General features: G+C 47.9%; 5 protein-coding genes; 2 read left to right on the top strand and 3 right to left on the bottom strand.

Moving 5' to 3' along the window:
* Nucleotides 1-116: 116 nt before the first annotated feature.
* On the top strand, nt 117-3,179 carry GSTUM_00002932001 (uncharacterized protein; the record flags this gene model as incomplete). XM_002836495.2 has 1 exon in its annotated part: nt 117-3,179. One exon carries the CDS (start codon nt 117-119, stop codon nt 2,439-2,441), a length of 2,325 nt encoding a protein of 774 aa, XP_002836541.1. The 3' UTR covers nt 2,442-3,179.
* A 3,681-nt stretch (nt 3,180-6,860) lies between these two features.
* Nucleotides 6,861-8,441, bottom strand: GSTUM_00002931001 (uncharacterized protein; the record flags this gene model as incomplete). Its single annotated transcript, XM_002836494.1, has 5 exons — nt 6,861-7,060; nt 7,119-7,341; nt 7,408-7,686; nt 7,748-8,139; nt 8,273-8,441. 5 exons carry the CDS (start codon nt 8,439-8,441, stop codon nt 6,861-6,863), a joined length of 1,263 nt encoding a protein of 420 aa, XP_002836540.1.
* Nucleotides 8,442-8,443: 2 nt separating this feature from the next.
* GSTUM_00002930001 (uncharacterized protein) lies at nt 8,444-8,755 on the bottom strand (the record flags this gene model as incomplete). Its single annotated transcript, XM_002836493.1, has 3 exons — nt 8,444-8,479; nt 8,540-8,671; nt 8,729-8,755. 3 exons carry the CDS (start codon nt 8,753-8,755, stop codon nt 8,444-8,446), a joined length of 195 nt encoding a protein of 64 aa, XP_002836539.1.
* A 3,346-nt stretch (nt 8,756-12,101) lies between these two features.
* Nucleotides 12,102-13,268, top strand: GSTUM_00002929001 (uncharacterized protein). XM_002836492.2 has 3 exons: nt 12,102-12,645; nt 12,716-12,997; nt 13,053-13,268. Exons 1-3 carry the CDS (start codon nt 12,334-12,336, stop codon nt 13,206-13,208), a joined length of 750 nt encoding a protein of 249 aa, XP_002836538.1. The 5' UTR covers nt 12,102-12,333; the 3' UTR covers nt 13,209-13,268.
* A 1,142-nt stretch (nt 13,269-14,410) lies between these two features.
* On the bottom strand, nt 14,411-18,885 carry GSTUM_00002928001 (uncharacterized protein). XM_002836491.2 has 8 exons: nt 18,461-18,885; nt 16,922-18,386; nt 16,372-16,384; nt 16,244-16,308; nt 16,069-16,183; nt 15,746-16,009; nt 14,705-15,694; nt 14,411-14,632 (listed from the first exon to the last, which is right to left on the bottom strand). The coding sequence occupies exons 1-8, from the start codon at nt 18,747-18,749 to the stop codon at nt 14,543-14,545; spliced, it is 3,291 nt and encodes a 1,096-aa protein (XP_002836537.1). The 5' UTR covers nt 18,750-18,885; the 3' UTR covers nt 14,411-14,542.
* Between the last annotated feature and the right edge of the window lie 1,022 nt (nt 18,886-19,907).

Genomic DNA, 19,907 nt, shown 5'->3' with positions numbered 1-19,907 from the left:
CAGTTGCGGCGACATTCAGGGGATTTCATAACTTTGTTGTTGGCATTACGCAATCCCAACAAACAACTCTGGGCCCTTCACCTACAGCGGAAAAGGGCTTGACTCCAGAAAAGGAGATGGAGAGGCGTGAAGTTTATAGGAACTACCATGAATTTCTTTCACTTCTCCTTTTGCCCGATGGCCACCCTAATAAGCCAAGATCACAAGACTTGAGGCAGTCAACCCCAAAAAAAGGTGGCACAATTTCTGTTGTGCCCCATAATGAACCTGTTGGTGGAACGGGGGTGAAAGCGGGCACCCGAGAACAGCTGAGAAATGAGCTTGAAACCATTGGAAGGGTATATGAAGAGCACCTCCTTAGAGGGCTGACTTTTCCAGGGGCCGCCGAGTATCATGAGGTTATCGGGGAATGGGTTGACCGTGTTATGGAGAATTGGCGGGTTTCTGGAGGTTCCGGAGAGGATGCTTCGGCGGTGGTCGAGACCCTCTACAAAGCTTCCACCAAAAGCTTCCATTCTCCGCGAATACTCAGACATTTATTCACCGCTCTCACGGCTACTGGGAATTTTCCTGATACACTGCTCGCATTGAACACCTATCTCGAGTTTATCCACAGGGCTAAAGAGAGAATTTCCAAGGGACATGTAGAGAAGGATTTTGATGACGACAAAACTATTCTCCAAACTGTAGTTGAAGGGATCCGTGTAGTATGCGCCTTTATAGGAGATGGTGAAAAAGCGATGACGATGGCTGAGACCCTGGAGAAATGGATCGACGAATGGTACACGCGGGATCCAGAGGTATTGTCAGATGTCTACAGAGGCATTGGTATGGCGAACGCAACATGGGCACGGCAAACGGTCGATGCAGAAGAAAGGCCCGATGCACAACTGGCTGCGATCGAGGCATTCAAGAAAGGATTAAGTTATGACACCCTGGACGTTGATGGGTGGTATGGCCTGGCTTTAGTTCAAGTCGAACACGGTGATATCGAGTCCGCGGTAGAAAGCTCAAAACGGGGGCTCACGTGCTTGAAGTGCCTTGCTGCAGATGACGAAGCTGACGAACTTTGGTATGGGCGAGGGTCATATCGACGCCGGGCTATCCCTTTATTGCATCTCCTGGCAATACTTATGACTATAGAAGAGGATTTCGAAGGTGCCGAGCGGGCTTGCGAAAACGCCTTTGAGATTCTTGGGGACAACATGGCGGTTTTTAGGGACATGGGTGTTGGGGAAAAGGAAGGGGTGCTGGAGGTCAAGATGACACAGATTGCTATTGAGGAAGCACTTAACGGACCAGGAGCTGCCGTTAAAACGGCGGATAGCCTACTTGATCTTTACGGTCGGTTATTTGAAGTAACAAATGTAGTCGGGGCAGATCTACCTACAAGCACATTTCAAAATGAGCAAGTGGGGAGTGTCCCTTCTACCCGACCGAACACTGCAAGTAGGAAATCACGTCTCCTGGGTGGAAGAAGTCATAAGAAAGAGTTTGCGGCTTCTGCGACTAATTTATCACAAGACAAGTCTAGTTTTCAGCAGTCCGGGAGTGATGGAAGTAGTTCACTAACGAAGCGGCCCAAGTCGAGTCACCAATCTCTCCATCAGCTGGCCGGAACAACGCCTAATCCAAGCGCCCCTAAAATCCAGGTCACAGAGCATAGTTCAACACAATCCGCAAGCACTTTAAAAAAGCAAAATCGGCCCAAGAGTGTATCGGGCGGCACTATCAGACGAATGAAGTCTTTTGGGAGCTTTCATTCTTCGGGGCATTCAGCGAAGCAAGTTCCCGAAGTCCCGACCCCCCCATTGCCTAGCAGCACTGAGGCCTCTTCTGTAAGCGCTGAGAGGAGTCCTGCCGGAAGTGTCAAAGGACCCGGACATAACCACCACCCACACTTATTCCACATGCTTAAAATGAAGCTTAAAAGGCACCAATTACAGGAGATGGGGAGTAGTGATAGCAGTGTAGTCGCTGTCGGGAAATTCACAGGCTCCAGCACCTCCTTCGTGCCCGACGGAGTTAGGACACCCGTTGATGGGGCAGCTGACGCCGTCTTGGACAGATCTGGCCTCCCTAGGGCCGATGATATCCCACACAACCTGGAACGGGGTAAAATACCCCACCCGATCCGTGCTATTGGAGGCAGAATCACAGATGAGATCAGGGGTAAGGGCGCGGAGCCTAGAAATATCAAAAGACCAGTCTCATTGCCGGAGCCTAGGTTAAAAGAAGAAGACGAAAGAAAGAGGGCAGCGGGCGCGCTGAGGGCAGTTTGGATATTTGTCGGGGGTCTGTATAGGAGAGCGGGACATTTGCAAGATGCTGCGATGGCCGTCGAGGAGGCAGCTAGTCTGGTGGGCACTAAGGGCGATGGCGAAGCCGACATGTTGACGCAGGCAAGTCTTTCGTTTCCTTTTAGCCTAGCCAATCACTGACAAGCCGTGATGAATTAGAAAGCACTATTGGCATTAGAGGGAGGCAGAAAAGAACTCTCCACGGAGTTTTTCGACGCAGCCTTATTCGTGGACGTCAATCACCCGCTAGCCACAGTTGGACTAACTAATATTCTTTTGGACATATCCGTTGGCCCAAACTCCTCCACTCCTGCCCCAAAGGAGTGTGCTCTTGCAGCGACCCAGGAAAGCGAAGACGACGTCCTCATCGCGAGAAACCGTGCAATGGGGCTTCTCCAACAACTAACGAACTCCCCCCGAGGCTGGGACGTCCCAGAAGCCTGGTTCGCTCTAGCTAAATCATACGAGCTCGCGGGCGAGTTCGGGAGGGCCAAATCTGCTCTGTGGAAATGTGTCACGCTGGAGGACTGTAGGGGCATTCGGGGGTGGGGTTCTGTGCGGCCAAGAATTGTATAATAGTTTATATCCCACTAGCTCCTTTCTTGCCTTATTTCTCTTGGGCCGAAAAGTGCGGATAGAGAGAGCTTTTGATATCTGTATTTTTCTTTTTTTCTGCATGGGGGGATCTTAGCTTTCGACGATTGAAGGTTTCGTATGGCCCGCCGCAGCTGTTGAGCATATTGTTCTCATTACCGGTATTTTCTTCAAACTCCATTCCCGGAAGTTGAGTTATAGAATTTATCGGAGGAAAGGAAGGATTGGAGGAAGAAACTATTAAATAGAGGGATGGGCGTATCCAATAATATCATAATATCCACTCTACATTATTGCCACTACGCGTATAGCCGCCACAGTATTATGCCAGGATAATATATTGGATTAAGGTATTATGCCCCAGCGCCGGTATCATACAACACGGTATCGAAATAGTGGAGTATCTCGCAGGCTACACTGTGCTATCGATTTGACACTGGTAAATAAACTGTAGGACTCTCTGGGGAAACCTAGCACAGGGTCAACTTGTGGTCCCTTTTTCTTTCTCTCCCAATATCGATTGAATCCACTCCTTGGCTATATATCATAATATAAGGTTAGGTCGGATCTCGGACTGACTGAGCGGCCTTTTCTCAAGATGTATCCCTAGGGAGGAGAGATCACTCGTATGATAGAAACGGATATAACCTACGGTATGATGCCCCGAGCACCGCGAAACCTGTTTGTTTTTCGTATGGTAAAGGGGACGTATCATACCTAACTCCAGAATTGTCTGCTCTGCATGCCTCTGTCCCGGGCGGGAATATCAAAGTTGCGAATATGGTAGCCCTTATTGTGCCAGGGTGTACATGCTGCTTTTTTTCTCTTTCTTATCATTGTTAACGATCGGGAAATGCGCTCTCTCGATAGGTTCCCTTGCAATCCTACCTTTTTTTTTCTTCTTCCTTTTTTCCCCCATGGGTTGGTGGGTATGGATGGTATGATAACTATCATGGCAAAATGGGTATGACAGGATCAGCTCGATAAGGTGAGGCTCAACCTTTCGTGCTGGGCGTTGAGCAAGGCGTGAGAAGTAAGTTTGATGTACAGTATGGTGTTAGTCGGCGTCGGAAAGAAAGCAAGAAAGTAAGAAAGAAAGAAATCCAAGAATATATTGACTAGAGATCAGCCGTCACGAGATATCACTCGAGTAACACAGCTAGATTATGGCATCATATGGTAGAATTTCGAGCTGAGAAATGATCGGAAGGGCACACCCTCTCTCCTCCTACTCCTCCTCGGTGAGTACCGTAGGTGTTTTCACGAACCCCGACAAAAACGTTCGCGATCAAAGCATTCACGCCGTTGCCTTGGGGGCCAAACTGGGGGGAAGGGAAGGGAACTGGAAGAACGAGACGGACCGACAGAGGTCTGGTGTGCGATACTAGTGCGCCATATTATACTCGGTATATCGCGCTCAGAAATCTATGGATGATATGATATGGATCAGCGGACACATATTCCGGCAGTCCACTAGAAAACAAAAAAAAGCATCACACCCCCCCCCATCGTACATATACCCTCACCGTAAAATCCCTAGAAACTTCCAGATGGAATGAACCGCTGCGGGATGTGTGTTATTGGGGGGAATATGTGTCGTAGCTGCATTAAAATCGGAGAGCTCGTGGGTAGCCGTTCTAGTTGTTATCATACTAGTGGACAAGAGGACCCCTTCTATATATATATCGGGAACTTGATAGAACGGGAGAACCTTAAGAATGAAAAACGGGATCAAGAACTCGCTCTTCCTAAAACTCGCTGTCATATCCATACCCATAATATTATTATAGTGCTCGCTGCAAGTGGGTAGAGTGTGGTGCGCTGGTAGGATAAGTATTTGTTTCCATGGTAACATTTTGAAATACCTAGCTGGCGCAGTGGTTAATATGTCGAGAACAAATTGACCTCCTGTGCATTTAGTGGGTGCCCAGGAGTTCAATTCCAGCTCGAGGCGGGGTTGTTGTTGAATTCTCCATCAGGTAGGGCAGGATACTTTGGGATTCCTGGCCCTACTGGAACTGGGAGAGAGAGGTGGCAGATTTCGACTCTGGACCAGTACCCTGAGGGGGTTGGTTCGCGATCGGCAGGCTTTTTTTTGTCCTCCTTCCCCCTAGCCTGATGATTCATATGATAGATAGCAGTTGTGATTCCTCAGTACTGTAAAGACTCTATAGTACAACAAGCACGACTGAGGCTGGCTCACGGGCGGTCAGTCCGGCTTGGACTTTTTCGGATTCCGGTTCCGAGCTGGCATGACTGTCGGCTGCAGTCCGACTTCCGGGCCTCATCTGGCCTTAGACTGAACATGGAATACCTTCAAAAGTTTATATAAATCCGGTACTTAATAACTACAATGATTTTCTAAGAAACAGGCATTGCCGATAGACCTCCTAGCTACATTGTAGTTTTTTTTACAATTAAAACCTTTAAATTTTTGAGGTATCATAGGCATTACCTTTTCCCTGGACCTATCGTGCTTTTTCCACAGAAAGTTTCTGTTGGCCTATCGTGGGCGGAACCATATCCGTAAGTAGTTACATACTTACCCGTATGATACCCGTCATCTATGCGGCGAAAGATCGAACATGACCACTTCATAATCCCGCTGGAAATTTCCCCTTTTCCTTCCCCAATCACACCCAGTACCCTCCACCCCCATCCCCCCTCGCAGACCCCAACCGGGTCCGCGTTGCTCATGAAATCGCATCGCCGCGACGATAGGAGCACCGCGGCCCCAACAACAGGACCATAATGTCATTTCCAAAGCTCCAGGTGGCCGAACGAAACTCACTCGGCTCGCTATTACTAGTACACCGATTGTACCCGTAATCGTAACCCAACGGTCCCCAAACCCCCGCTGGGCAGGCACAGTAGGAAAAATCGAAGAAAACAGTGCAGACAAAAACGCGTTTGCACTCATATCACAATAAATCACTCGAAGCGTGGTAAAATGCGGGCCCGGCAGTCTAAACCAAGCAGCACCGGCACGATACAGCAATCTTCCCCCTAAACAGCCCCAACAGCCCGGAAGACACGGGATTGTGGCCCATCCCGCTCGTCTGGGCTAGTGGGACCGAGTGCTCTCTATCCTCAGACCCTCTTCTACTCGTACGACATAGCACAGCGGGCTCTAGGCTACCGTAAAGTACAGTACGAGTACTCGAGCGCACACTCGCCATTCTCCAGGTATCCGGGGGTCGCCCTGCCAAGGCTCTAAGATTTGCGGGCGGTTTCGAGAGGCTTGGCGTGCGACCTCACGGGTACTCGTACTGTATCATACATTTGGAATTTCGCGGGTAGAGCAGACTGGGGGTGAGGAGGTGAGGAGGTGAGGTGAGGTGAGGGTGATGCTCTACCTCTTGAGGTTAATTTAGTGTATGATACAAGTACTGTATCCCTTCCGTGGCGCTCGTTTCTAAACCTAATTTCCGGGGATGATGCAACACGTGTGTCTCTTGCTCTCTTTCTTTCTTTTTTTTCTGTGCCGTTTGCGCAATACCGGTACCGTCGGTTTCAGTTCATGATATTACAGTACTCGTACCGGTACTCGAGTAGACTGTCGGTAGACTACGGTATGATCCTTCTACCGGCACTCGCCAATTCATAAGCACGCGTATCCAGACGCCTTGGCGTCAAGATAAACCATTCCGCAACTATCCGAAAATACCGGTTCAGCTGTTATGCAACCGCCAAACCAAAGGAAAAAAGGCTTAGTCTCATTCTCGGATCCTGACGCAATAGGGTACTCGAAATACTATCGGCACTGTAAAAGACACGGTACCGGTATTGTACGGCCAGGTATCTGGATAGGAATCGTAACCCTTCTATCCACTTTTTATATTTGCTGTACTGTACAAGCCACCGAACCCTCTCTCAACGGACCCGTAAACTCCGGATATAGCCCTCGCGAAACAAAGGAAAACAGATCAAGCAAAGAGAGAGCAAAGCAACGATGGGGCACGGTACCTATTTCGTGCACATGTGCTCGCGACCAGGCCCGACTCCAATATGCTCGATCTTGACCCCGACGAACCCCTCAATGAATTGAACATATTCCCGAGCCTCGGTGGGGAGCTGATCCCAAGAGGTAGCCTTGGCAGTAGGTGTAGGCCAGCCCGGGAAGATCCTATAAATCGGCTCCACACGCTCGAGAATGGTGAGGTCGGCTGTGGGGGCGGTCAGTCATCCCAACCTAGGAGAACCGGGGGGTGTCGGGGTACACACCTGGGAACGATTCGAGTTCCTCTCCGTCTACACGATAGCCGACGGCAACTTTGATCTCTTTTAGACCATCCAAGATGTCAAGCTTGGTCAAGTTCAAGCTGGTGTAATGGTTAACAGAGGTGGAGTATTTTACGATCACAAGATCGAGCCACCCGCATCTACGTCTTCTTCCGGTTGTAACACCGAATTCACGACCGACACTCTGAAGGTGATCACCAGTTCCCTATATATAGAGATACCACTTGTCAATCGAACCAGTCTTGAATTTGGCCATCTCTGGGGATCTCACGTTCAACTGCTCCGTTGGGAACGGACCAGCCCCTACTCTGGTAGTATAAGCCTTGACAACACCGATAATGTTTTTGATCTTAAAAGGCGAGATGGCCAATCCGGTAATAACGCCGCCAATACCAGTGTTAGAACTAGTAACAAACGGATAGGTCCCATAATCGATATCAAGCATAAGTGCATTGGCTCCCTCTACGAGAACCCGCTTATTGGTCTCGAAGGCGCTCTTGATGAACACAATGGCATCAACCACGTATGGACGGAGAGTCTCGTAGTAAATCTAATTGTGAAAGGTAGTGAGTAGGGGTCAATTTCCGATATCTTATCAACAGATGGCCTACCTTGTACCGAGACAATTCCTCCTCGACGTCGTACTTGAGAAGGTCGCCAAAGCGACGCTTGTAGCCTGCAGCGAGAAGTCTTAGCTTCTTCTCAAACTCCTCCCAATGGAAAAGTTCGTAAACACGAATGCCGCTCCTGGCAGCCTTGGTAGAGTATGTTGGCCCAATCCCTTTTCTAGTGGTTCCAATCCCTTTTGCACCTAGCTCAACCTCTTCAAGTCCGTCAACCAATTGGTGAAGATCGAAGACAAGGTGAGCACGGTCAGAGACGAATATCCTATTAGTAGTGTCAAGGCCTTTCTTCTGGATATTGTCCAATTCATGGAAGAAGGAGGGAATATGAACGACAACACCTGACCCAATAATATTGAGGCATTTAGGGTTGACGAGGCCTGAGGCTCTGGTAGAATATTGGAGGGCAGCTTGTCAGCTAATTCAAGCCCAAAGTATGCCACTTCTCGCAAGGCAGGAAGAGAGTCGCATGATTGCATGAGAAAATCAAAAGGCTAGGACCAGAGAATTGACCTGAGGGTAGAATATGGAAATCGTAAGTGACTCCATTGACAACGATGGTATGACCAGCGTTGTTCCCGCCTGCGCTCCTCGCGCAGACGTCGACATTTGAACAGAGGATATCGACGAGTTTTCCCTTCCCCTCGTCACCGAATTGAGTTCCGAGCACGACAGTTGCCATGATCACGGGTTTTCGTCGAAAGAAGGAAATCTCCACGCCTATTGGGTAGATGGTTAGCAGATATAAGGGCGAATGGACAGGTAGGATATCGGGCGAACCTTTTTTTCTTTTCTTCTTTTCTTTCTTTTACGTTCGTGAAGTTGGCCCGTTTGATTTGTTAGGTAGGTGAGGGGAGGGAAAAAAAGTGGGGCTCGTCTGGGTTCTATACGGTAGGATAGCCGAAAGGGCAGCTACGGTATCGGAAACTAGCGTGGTTAGGGTTTTGAGGGGTTTTTTTAGCACTGTACGGGTATCATATCATGGACTAGTATCATAAGTATGATATGATATGATACCCATTCGGGACCTCGAGCCTCCGCATTCGCATTGTAGGGGTTGGCTCACTGCGCTGTGTTCAATGTGACGATGAGCTCGGTGTAATGTGCTCAGTGTAATGTCATAATATTATTTGGTAAAATGTGTTCGAATTTATTAGGAAAAAGCCTAATCATAATAATACTTATTCCAAGAGCAACTTTTGTCATATAGGGCTCGGAGTATGGGGTTTGATGTAAAATTAATGCACTCCTCCATCAGGATGTGAAAGCCAAGTTGGTACCGGTATTATGATGACTTCCTCACTGATTTTATTCGCAAATTTTTATATATATATATATTTATACATCATAGAAACCTATACCTCCCGTTTTACACTCTTATTTCAACTGCCAAGATTGCAATTGTGGCTAGATACAATCTAATACTTGCCCATTCTCCAATTACTTACCGTATGGTATATCGTACTTATATAGCAAATAGGCACTGACACATTACCTCGGCCATCCACGACTTTCCGAGTCGTTCCTTGTATAACAGACATTTATCACATTCCGATATTTAGGAGAGATCTTTTCCCCGCATTTTTTAGGAAAGAAGAGCGAAACGCAGCTCCCTTCACCATGCAGCGATCGTTGAGGTGTGAAGGGGGGAGCAAAGGCGAATTTCAAGTTTCGACAAGCTGTATCCGTACCCCAAAAGGGCGCTACTGCAGAATTTATCGGATGTATACCGCCCCCATATACTATTGAAGAATTATCGCACAATTCCCTACAGGTGAAAATGTCATACTGAGGAACTTTAGGCCTACCGTGCAGGGAGCAATTGATCTGGAGATCTGCGAAGTGTGAACTACCGGTACTTGTATGATATGTAATCTGCTTACCATAATGTTATCATATACGTATGAGCACCACAAGGACTCGAATACCGATACCCGAGTAATTGGGCCTCACACAAGGACGTCCAGAATTCCCTCTCTTGGGTAGGGCTTGGAAACACAGCAAAAACCGACCTATCAGCCCCAACTTGAGACAAAACGGAAAGCGAGGTGATAGACTTTACTAGTAAAGGCAGCTCCAACGTCTTAGAGTAGTATAATAGCACCAGGTCAAATTATCCGAGTTCTCATACGAGTACCGTATTAAATTATAGTATGTGTGACACAGCTCTCCATCGTACAAGTATCTTTAAATCAGCCAATATTGGCCTTGATCATTTATTTATGTGATGAGCTTGGACTTTCTCATCAGACGTCCAGCCAGGGGGGGGGAGTTGGATAAGATACCTGCACGGTATGATGCAAAAAAAAAGGGGGGGAGGCTCAACTGCCGAACACCTGGCTGGGGTCATGACTTTTCGGGTGGGAGGATGAATGGCTGAGACTAGCTCTTCGTCTCCTCTGGCAAGACCTTGACCCTGCTGCACACCTGATATCATTCCTGAGCAGACGCAGAGGGTCTCTCAGTCCTTTTTCCTGATGCCGCCATCCGTGTTTTACCTTGGAGATGCGTTCCCCGTGTTCGAGCACGATGCTTGTGCGATACAACATTCTGTTCTTTACTCGGGTACAGTACTCGTACATGACGCCCCTTACCGATACAAACATTCACGGGGAACGGCAGGGGAACAGCTCAGGAGGCTGCTGTGAATCTCACAAATGAGAGTGCCCATATCGTGCAGGATTGCACCATTATCATCATACGGTAGTGAGGGCGAGAAAAAAAGAACCCATGCTCCAATCAAGGTGTTCTCAGGGTGGGATACTCGTACCCGGAATCATGGTAGAGGAAATTGGCTGAGGCTTGTAAAAAACCTTATTTAATTGGGTTCAAGGCCGTGGAGATGTGGTTGTTTCGTTTCGGTGGAGCAGACTCGCTCTTTCACCCCATCCGGATGGCCTGCTCTCATCACGACACTATCCTGTACGGGTACGGTACGGTACTCGGGGAAATCAGGTATGAGGAAACCTTGGTGCGGTTCAAGCCCAAAATACGCCTGGATCTTCGCCTTGTACCGGCACCTGGCACAGTACCGACCGTACCGTACTGTGCAGTGAGCTTATTTATGGCGGTTATTTAGTGCCGGAATGGCGACAAACTTTACTGGTCTACTTGCAGGACTCATCGCAAGAAAACAAACAATACATGTACAGTCTGTTCCTGCGTCGCGAGGGATTCCCGAGCCGCGAGAATTTGGCAAGTCTTTCCATTGTTTGTGGTGCCTATTTTCTGTGCGGGTACTCGCAGTGCGAGACTCTCTCAACGCTGGAACAAACCGTACTAGAAAGAAAGTGGGGCAAGAGGAAATTTCTTATTGTGATGTTGGTTCGGTAGAGTTATATCACTGTTTCTAACTCGTCTCGGCCAAGAAGTACGGGTACTAGTACCGTACTGTACAGTACTCGTAGGTACTGCATCCGAACACAGGGATTGGAAAGATAGGGTACTTGAATATGGCCAATCATCCGTGCACTTTCCTGCGTGCAAACAAAATTACACCTTCAATGTTCGGGTATTTCTTGCCTGGGACGAGCACTCTACCGGTACTGTACGAGTACCATGGGGAGACAACATTGGTGTTACTATTGTCTTCGTCCGGTCTCTTGATTGGTTCGTGGGAAGAGAATGACAAGCGATAGATCGTCAGGCTGGGAGGTTTCACTGTGAACAAGGGTATAATCCCCGACCCTCTAATCTCATTCATTGCCCTGGCTTGTGCAGTTTGTCCTCTCATTATTCTTGGTCTATACCTTTTGTGGTACAAAAAGTCTGTTTCATTTGCATGGGTGCGGGTAATAGGAGCCCCAAGTGAATACGGTAGTGGGTGTTTGCCACGGAAATGCCCCCAATTCCTCTCCAACACGGTCTTTGGAGAGACGCAGAGGGTATGATACTTGCTTGTTATCGTGCTCAATTGTTGCGGGCATCGATCTGGCAATGCGGTCCTAGTACCAGCACTTGTGCTTGTATACCTTCCCACCGACCGGATATACTTGTGAATGTACCGGTACCCTGCTTGTACTGGGGCGCGCTGCATACGAGTAGTATGATAGCATGTGCGGGTCGCGGCGCCAATGTCCCAGTCACTCGAGCATCATTCACCCCCGTTCCTGGTACTGTACTGCACCAGGAACAATGGTCGGGGTGAAAGCAAATTTGCAGATACCGGTAAGCAGCGACTGCTGAATAACACAATGAGAGAGTGTGAGTGATGTCCTGGCCCGCCTCACTTGGCACGAGTCCTTTTCTTCTCGTCCTCCCCCCTTCTCGTGAACTTTCTTTCACTCTCTTCTCATCCACATCCCATCACTCTGCAGCCGCCAGCGTCCCACGTTCCTTACCTTGCGTTTTTTTTTGGCATCTGCCTAGTCACTCCTTCAGATCCAACTACGACTTCATTAAAAAAAAAATCAAAAATCAAAAAAAAATCAATTTTCTTTGGTACATTTTTCTTTTCTTTCTATAGCAGCGCTTGACCTCTTCTACCAACGGCAATCCGTTATCGATTTTGTACCCAATTCGATAATTCTCAACAACAAAAAAGACCCAGAATCAGGATTTAAGATCGTATCAAAATGGTCTCATTCAGTTTTCTCGCTGCCGCTTTTGCAGCTTTCGCAGCAGTTTCTGAAGCTTCTTATCGTGGACATATGGCCAAGCGCCATCTCCACATGAGGTACGCCTATGGGAACCTCACCGATGTCTACCCAACTGCCATTGGAACTGGTAGCCCCGCTCTGGGTCCTGTCACTACAAGTATCATTCCAGATGTTGCCGGTACTCCAGAACAGGACTACACCACTACTCTTACCCAGACAATCACCAAGTGTCTTACTGTCACTTACACCCTGGGAAGTGGGAAAGAAGTTGTTACCACTATTACTAAGGTATGTTGTACTTCACTCCAATATCGGATATATTGTTTCAAGATTTTAGATATTAACAATTTTGATATAGTATGAGACTACTGCCAAAACAATTGCCCACGTCAAGGCTACCCTGACTGTCGCTCCGGTGGTTGAGTCGGCTCCTGTTGTCTCCCCTGTGTCTGCTTCTTCCACTCTCGCTCCTGTTGTTTCGAGCCCGGTCCCGAGTAGCGGCCAGTCCACTCGCACCAGTACCACTATCTCCTATGCCACTGCGCCCGCAAGTGGGACCCTTACTGTTACTGGTGCTCCCACTTGCCCTAGCGTCGAGACTGTATACGTTCCGACGTATATCACTATCTACAACACAGTGGTAAGTATTTATGATCCTACATACATATAAATATTGGTCACTAACAGTATCCCAGACTGCGGGCGCTCCCGTCCCATCCACTCATAATTCTATGCCGCCACCATACCAAAACTCAACCACACGGAGCACCACCACAAGAACCAGCACCACTACCGTCAGCATTTTCAAGACGGTGATGCTTAGCACGTCAGCTGTCCCAACTGCGTATTAAAGTATTGCTTTTTCTTTTTCTTTTTGCGATATGTGCATAGTCTCTTTGGTTAAAATTTCCTGGTCGAAGCGGTAACCCTTAGTGTTTTTACGTTTGAGGGGTTCATTTTCAGCAGAGATGAATGATACATCGTGTCTTGTTTGAACCGTCAATTTTCTCGGGGGGTAGCCCACTGGAAGGGTGCAGAAAATTCTTTCATTTCCTTGTAATTTTTACTTTTTTTTTTTTTTTTTTAACTTTTCTTCATTGAAAAACCCCTTTACTTGTTCCTGTGGACAATGTCTTTCATAAAGGAGAGGACGTGCGAAGACACCCTAGCGTGCTTCGATTTCCAAGTTTGGTGTCATGTTCTTGTGGTTACTTTTGGTGCTGTACTCTTAGTTATTATTCTCCTGGGATAAGAGAGATACCTTTTTACGTGTCGACGCGCAAGCTGGCGATTTCGAGGTCTTTATTGGACATATATACCCAATTTTTTTATATATTTTTTTCCTTCGAAAACCTCCCAATCTATAACTTTTGTTCAGGCACAGACAGGAGATTTATTTGTCGTCATTGGATCATGTACTTTTTTACTGTCTCTCGACAGCGCAATGCTTTAAAACCGAATAATGTTTTAAAACAGTTCACATGAAAAGTTTTTTTTTTTCTTCGGTACTTTAATGAACGTCGGAATCCAAGTTCTTCGTCCCTATTTACAGTATGATGATACTGTAGAAAGAATTTGATCGGGTCATCGGAAATTCTGGTTATCATACTTCGAAAAGTTAGTGGTACAGTACTGGTAGCGTTCCTGCGTGACGTTCTCCAAGGAACCGTTGATCGTCAAATCTCCCAGCCCCTTTTTTTGAGTACGAGTATGATACGGTAGGAGGCCCCCCCCCCAAGTTCATATGATAGGTGGTGACGGATTATAAAAGTCAAAATTACAGTACCTGTTACCCCCCTTCCCTTAAAAGCCAACCGAGAGGCGGGTTGGGGGTCTCTTAAATGATGTCGGTATGGAACTTGTTTGGGATGATTGGTATGTGATTATGGGATGTGATTTATGAAGGGCAGAACAGGAGGCATAGATATTATACCAGATACTAGTACAGTGGCGATACTCTGAAATGCGCAAATGCATCGTGTAGACTCGTCACTCGAGCACAACCCTCAGAATACTCAATTACTCAAGATCATCAAGAGACAATATCTACAATTTCTAAAAGACAACCTATTTTATGGCCGACCGGGAATCGCGACAAAGAAACATCACTCCACTTTAATTTTTAACACCCAACTTACAACAAAAAAACCCAATCGTCATCTTTGAAAAAAAAAAAAAATCCAATCTAATTAATGACATAATTATCCGCGACAACCTTAATTTCCCTGGAAAAATCGACACCCTCGCCCACCTCTATCAAGGTCACGCCGTCAACCTACGCAATCCGTTAGCACAGCGCCCCATAGAAAAAAGAAAAGAGAGAGAAAACATAAGAAAGCAAACTTACATCAACATGAACAATCGGCTTCTCCTTCCTAAACCTCACAGTCATTGGGAAGAACTCTCCCTCAGAATCCGCCTCCGCTTCAAACTCAAAACTTCCAGTAGCATTATCCTCAGAAACAGAAAGGAGTGTCCAGTCAAGACTATCCCCCGCAACCTCGTAGACCTCATCCACACTAGTGACAGATGGTTCATCATGCCTGAACGGGATACTGACAACAACATCCCTGAGAGTATCATCAGAAGAAAGCTCGTATTCGACTGTGACGTTGTACTTTCCACGGCTGGAACCCGCATTAACCCAGATGGTGAAGGAAAGCGGGGCTTCACCAGTGGTGGTGCGCCAACGGAGAACACCAATTTGCTGGTTTTGCGGGAAACCGCGAGATTGGTCTTTCAGTTGAATAACAGACTGTCCATTAAACAACGCTCTGTCCACGTTCGGGTGTGTGCGGAATTGTGCATCAGAGGTGTTTGCTGAGATGTTGAGTTTGACCTTTGACAGGGTTTGGTCCAGAATCTTGAGCTGCAGATCACCTTTGACTTCAAAGCTCTTCATTCCGCCGTCACGAGAAAGCTCGGCACTGATCTGTTCAGAAATGGTAACCTGAATAGCCTTCCTGTCGCCACTGAAGCTCTGTCTCGGTGAAGCAGCAGTCTCTTGCGCCTGAACAAGTGGAGCACGTTCTTCCGCCTCAGGGCTTAACTCATTGCGTACCTGATCGAACATCTCCGTCGTCTTGGATTTGCGGCCAAGCTGCATACCTTTGCCCTTCGGCGCAGAGGAAAAGGTCTTCTTCTTTTCATAGGTGTCGTACGAGTCGGCAACAACCGGCTTCGGTGTAGGGGTGTAAGTGGGGAAGTGGGAAGAATGAGATCCACCTGAACGTCCTGTCGACCCCATACCAGTGGGATTGCGAGACATCTCTTTACGTTGAAGATCAAGCTGCTTCGCTTTGCGTTTCCGCTCCTCGGTAGCTTCGAACTCTTTATTCTATATTCAGTTAATATATACCTCCTCCAATTGTTGAGCGAACAAACATACCCTTGAGATAATCTCTTGAATCTTCTCCTCCTGACTCCCCATCTCCAAGAAAGCTTTGACCTGCTGTAGCCCCAGGTTTTCTCTGTAGCCCAGGCAAACAACCTCATCGAAAGCACTCAATAGCTCAAACGAATGCTTAAGAATCTCCCGTTCGTCAAGCGATTTGCAAATAGAAGAAACGACCTGAGCGAAGAGGTGCAGGGAGTCGATATCCTGGAGGATATTGGACTGCTTATTTGTAATAAGAACCAAATAAAGCTCATCCTGTTCATAGCGTCAACTTTCCCATCATTTTCAATAAAGCTAAAGTAGGTATAACGGACGAGTAGCTGATAGACATATCGAACGTTCTCCGTCTCAATGGTGGTATGCTGAGTACCAGTGTCAGTAAGCTTCGGAAACGAGGCTAGGAGACCCTCAATCCTCGAGCGGGGCATTCTATAGAACTCATTAGCCTCCGATTTCGTCCCTCCAACGGGCCATAGCGGGTAGTCTCACTCACGGAACTGCCGTGATAGCACAGCCTTCCCCCCACGGGTACAAATTGAGGCAGCAAGTACAACCTACTCATCATTAGCTCCGGAAGCCTAATCTAAAGAATTAAGGGGATAGGGGAAATTATTTACCATTGCTATGGAGCTCTATACAATAGACGTGGGGGAGTTAAGGGGTATGTTGCGTTTATAGATCTGAGGCTTAAAGGCGATTGAGCGGAAAAGGAGACGCAACGTTGATGTGAGATTTGTGGAGATGATAAGATTAGATGCGATCGGCGTCTGGAAACCTGGACCCCCAGGGGAACCAATCCGTGAGCGATTGCGAGGTCAAGCAGCGGGTTGGTCAAGCGGCTGTCAAGCCAGGTATCAATTTCTCCGGTATCAGTGCGCTGATAAACATTTCATGCGAACGTCGTCCTAGGATCTCACTTGGCCAAAGTTTTTTTTTCCTCTCGAGTTTTTCTCTGAGACCTTTGTGACTGGCAAAGTTCCTGCCGTATGACACTAGGACCACCTACGGTATGATATACCGTATTATCATAATATTATTATCGAAAAAAAAAAGAAGAAAAAAAAACCCTTGTTATAATACAAAAAGAAAAAGTAAAACTCCAAAATTTATTACGGTATTTCTTCCCAAAAGACATCAGACCCCCGCTTCCCCCCGTCCCCTTTCTACCTCTCACCATCTTGCTTTCTAAGCACCCAAACCAACTCTTCCATCCTAACACCAACCCACCACCCCCTAAGTAACAAATCCCTAACCCCCCACCCGTCCTCAATCCCTCTTCCAATCCAACTCCTTATTCTGCTATCATTCCCAACCCCCGGCTTGTCCGCCCCTTGCTCTTCCAATCCCGGCTCTTCATACAGCCAGACTTTCTCCCCGGGACGGTATATGCGAATGCCCGCCCATCCAGTGACGCTATCCACAACCTCGTATTTCCCGATGATGCGCGGTGGGGAGGAAGTTATCACCCATTGGATGTCAGACCAAAAAGAGGGTGTGAGGAGGGTTGTTTCGTCTTCGGTTTTGTCGAAGGTGATTTTCGATCTTGCGGATGGGGAGGTGTGAGGGGAAGGGGAGGGGTAGAGGGGAGCGTCTTGGAGGAAGCGGGTTGCGCCCGTCATGCAGGTAAGTGTGTCTAAGTGGACTTTTGGTAATGCTGGGGGGGAGCGGGAGAAGGAGGGGAGGATGTGGCGGTGGAGTTTGTTAATGCCTTGACCGCCTGGGTAGTTGTATGAGCTTATTAGTAGCATGCTTGCGCTTGCGAGGGATGCGAGGAGGATGGAGGAGATAATGGCTAGGGAGGTGAGGGCATAAATGGGGGATTTTGATCGGCGGTTGAGGACCCAGGCCCCGCCGACGGAGGCGTATAGGGTTAGAATTGGCACGACGTAGACTATGAAGCGCCATTCTTTATGTGGGAGGACGGAGTACACGCTTACGAAACCGAGTGCGGGGAGAATGTAGGCTTCGGTGATGGTGCGCGGGGAGTTATAGATTCCTGCTGGTATGAGTAAGAGTAGGAGGGGGTTTAGTAGGAGCTTTGGGAGGGAGTTGGTGAAGTAGTAGTGCCACGGGGACGTTCCCCAATCGCTACTCTTGTTCTCGATAGCATTGTAGAGAAACCCGGATAACTCTGGCCATATCAGGCCGGTTTTTTCGGTCAGCAGTGGGGTATTGAATGGCGCGGCGGGGGTGTATGATTGCCAGAAGTAACTGTCTATCCCCAGTGTTATCCCTAGTCCAATTACCCCACCGGCCACACCGGCCACGATGGCGTTACCCAGGCCGATTCGGCGGGTGAGGAGGAGCTGTAGCGAAACGAAGGTTAGTAGTATTGCTAGCTCGGAACGGAAGACGATGGATGTGAAAGTCAAAATGTAGATCCCAACTTTATAGTGCCCGACTTGTCGTCTAGAAGGTGTCCCAGGGGCTGGTAATAAGAATGAGAACGCCGTGGTAGAAAGTATCAGTGCGAAAGTATTTGGCAATAATCGAGATGAATAATACGGTAGATGGAATTGCGATAGCTGGAAGAGAGTATATAACACTGCTGTCGTAGATCCATAACTTTGTCTGACCGCCCTGGTGAACAGATTCAGGCTCAGCGCACTAAGACCACCCAGTACACCCCTCACTAATATTCCACCCAACCAACGAACCGTCCCGTCAGTAAAGTAATCAAAAAGTAGTACATAGAGGAGCTCAAACCAACTAACTGCCCATTCACTCTCCCCCCAACAACGCCGATCAGAGGGCTACTTAGCCCAGACAGAATCACGGGCCCGACGAACGTCCTTGGTACAGCCCCGGGGAAGGTAAGGTGGTCGTAATCTGCCTGTAAGGAAGCGGTGGCATTCACCGTGGCAAGACCGTACTGGAGTATATCGTGTGTGGCCTGAAGATTGAAGGATTCCTCAACCTTAGTATAGGGTGCGCTGACAAGGTGAGTTAGTATCGTTAGGAGCTGTAGAGTGCCAAGCGAGGAGGTCAAGAGCATCGTAGATTGTTGTTTGCTGTGTCCTTAACATGCGATAGGAGTCTCTAAGGCCCTGCGAGACTCTCGACTGAATGGGAGGCTCCCTAGGCTTTTCTCCGTAATGTTTTCTGGTCGAAATGAGATGGGGCCTCGGGTCAGCCTTGTAGCTCTGCCGGAAATGCTTATGTGGAGCTAGGTTGCTTTGGGGAAAAGTTGGTGATGGGGTTCAAGTTGCAGGGATCGCGTGGGGCCATTCAGTTTCAAAATTTGACCTGAAAGACGGAGACGATCTTTGTTGAGATGTCTTTGCGGTTAGTTTGTTGTTATCAGGTTATCCTTCTTCCCCGCATTTTATTTCTTCGGGAACTGAACTCGGACACCATACCATAAGAATATATAGCAGTCTTCGGAGGCATGACCTCTTGAGTGACATGGGATTCATATGTACTAGTAATTTCATTCGTCCGAGCATAGCACAATACTTTACAAGTGGGTTTCCAAGTTGGAGAATACTATGCAATAATCAGTCTGTTAAGGTCGGGTATGGCTGCCAACGTCTGCGTTTGTTAACGTGGAGATAACACATGGTCTACAGGTTTTAGGTACCGTAGCAGAAACATGGGTTTTTTTTTGGGTAACAAGGATATGTAAAGAGAAAATGGCTTTGAAAGAGCATAGGAGATCAGAGATGGAATGGAAAGAATAGTGTCTTCGCGCCCCAGACGGTGATACATAGGAGCGAAGCTCTAAGCACCGGGTCGAGCGTAACAGTGTACTAGTACTGTGCAGTGCAATGCCTGCCAAGAGTGCCCAACATCAGTGTGGGCGACGCACCATTTGTGATTACTGTACTCGAGTACTGTAGAGTACTCGTACTCGTACTCCCTTCCGTGTTAAGGGAAATTGGAGCATCATATTTCGGAGAGATGGTTGCTGCAACCAAGATTGGGTTTGTCCCACCCTGAATTTTGCTCATGAGCCACCAAAGAGGCCCCTCCTCGTTCTGGTGCTTTGCACTTCTGTCTAGCAAAGAGATCAAACATTCATCATTTGGACACACCATTCATTTCGGCCGTGACGGTTTTTGGGTATGGGGGCGTGTCGTGCATAGCCCAAGATAGGTAAAATCGCGCCCTGAGCGCTATGAGGTCGGGTTCTGCCGGCATGTCGAGAGGAGTA

The sequence above is a fragment of the Tuber melanosporum genome, assembly GCF_000151645.1.
Source record: "Tuber melanosporum whole genome shotgun sequence assembly, scaffold_149, strain Mel28".
NCBI classification, from domain to species: Eukaryota; Fungi; Ascomycota; class Pezizomycetes; order Pezizales; family Tuberaceae; genus Tuber; species Tuber melanosporum.
The sequence above is the reverse complement of the archived record's forward strand: the minus strand, read 5'-3'. Positions and strand labels throughout refer to the sequence as shown.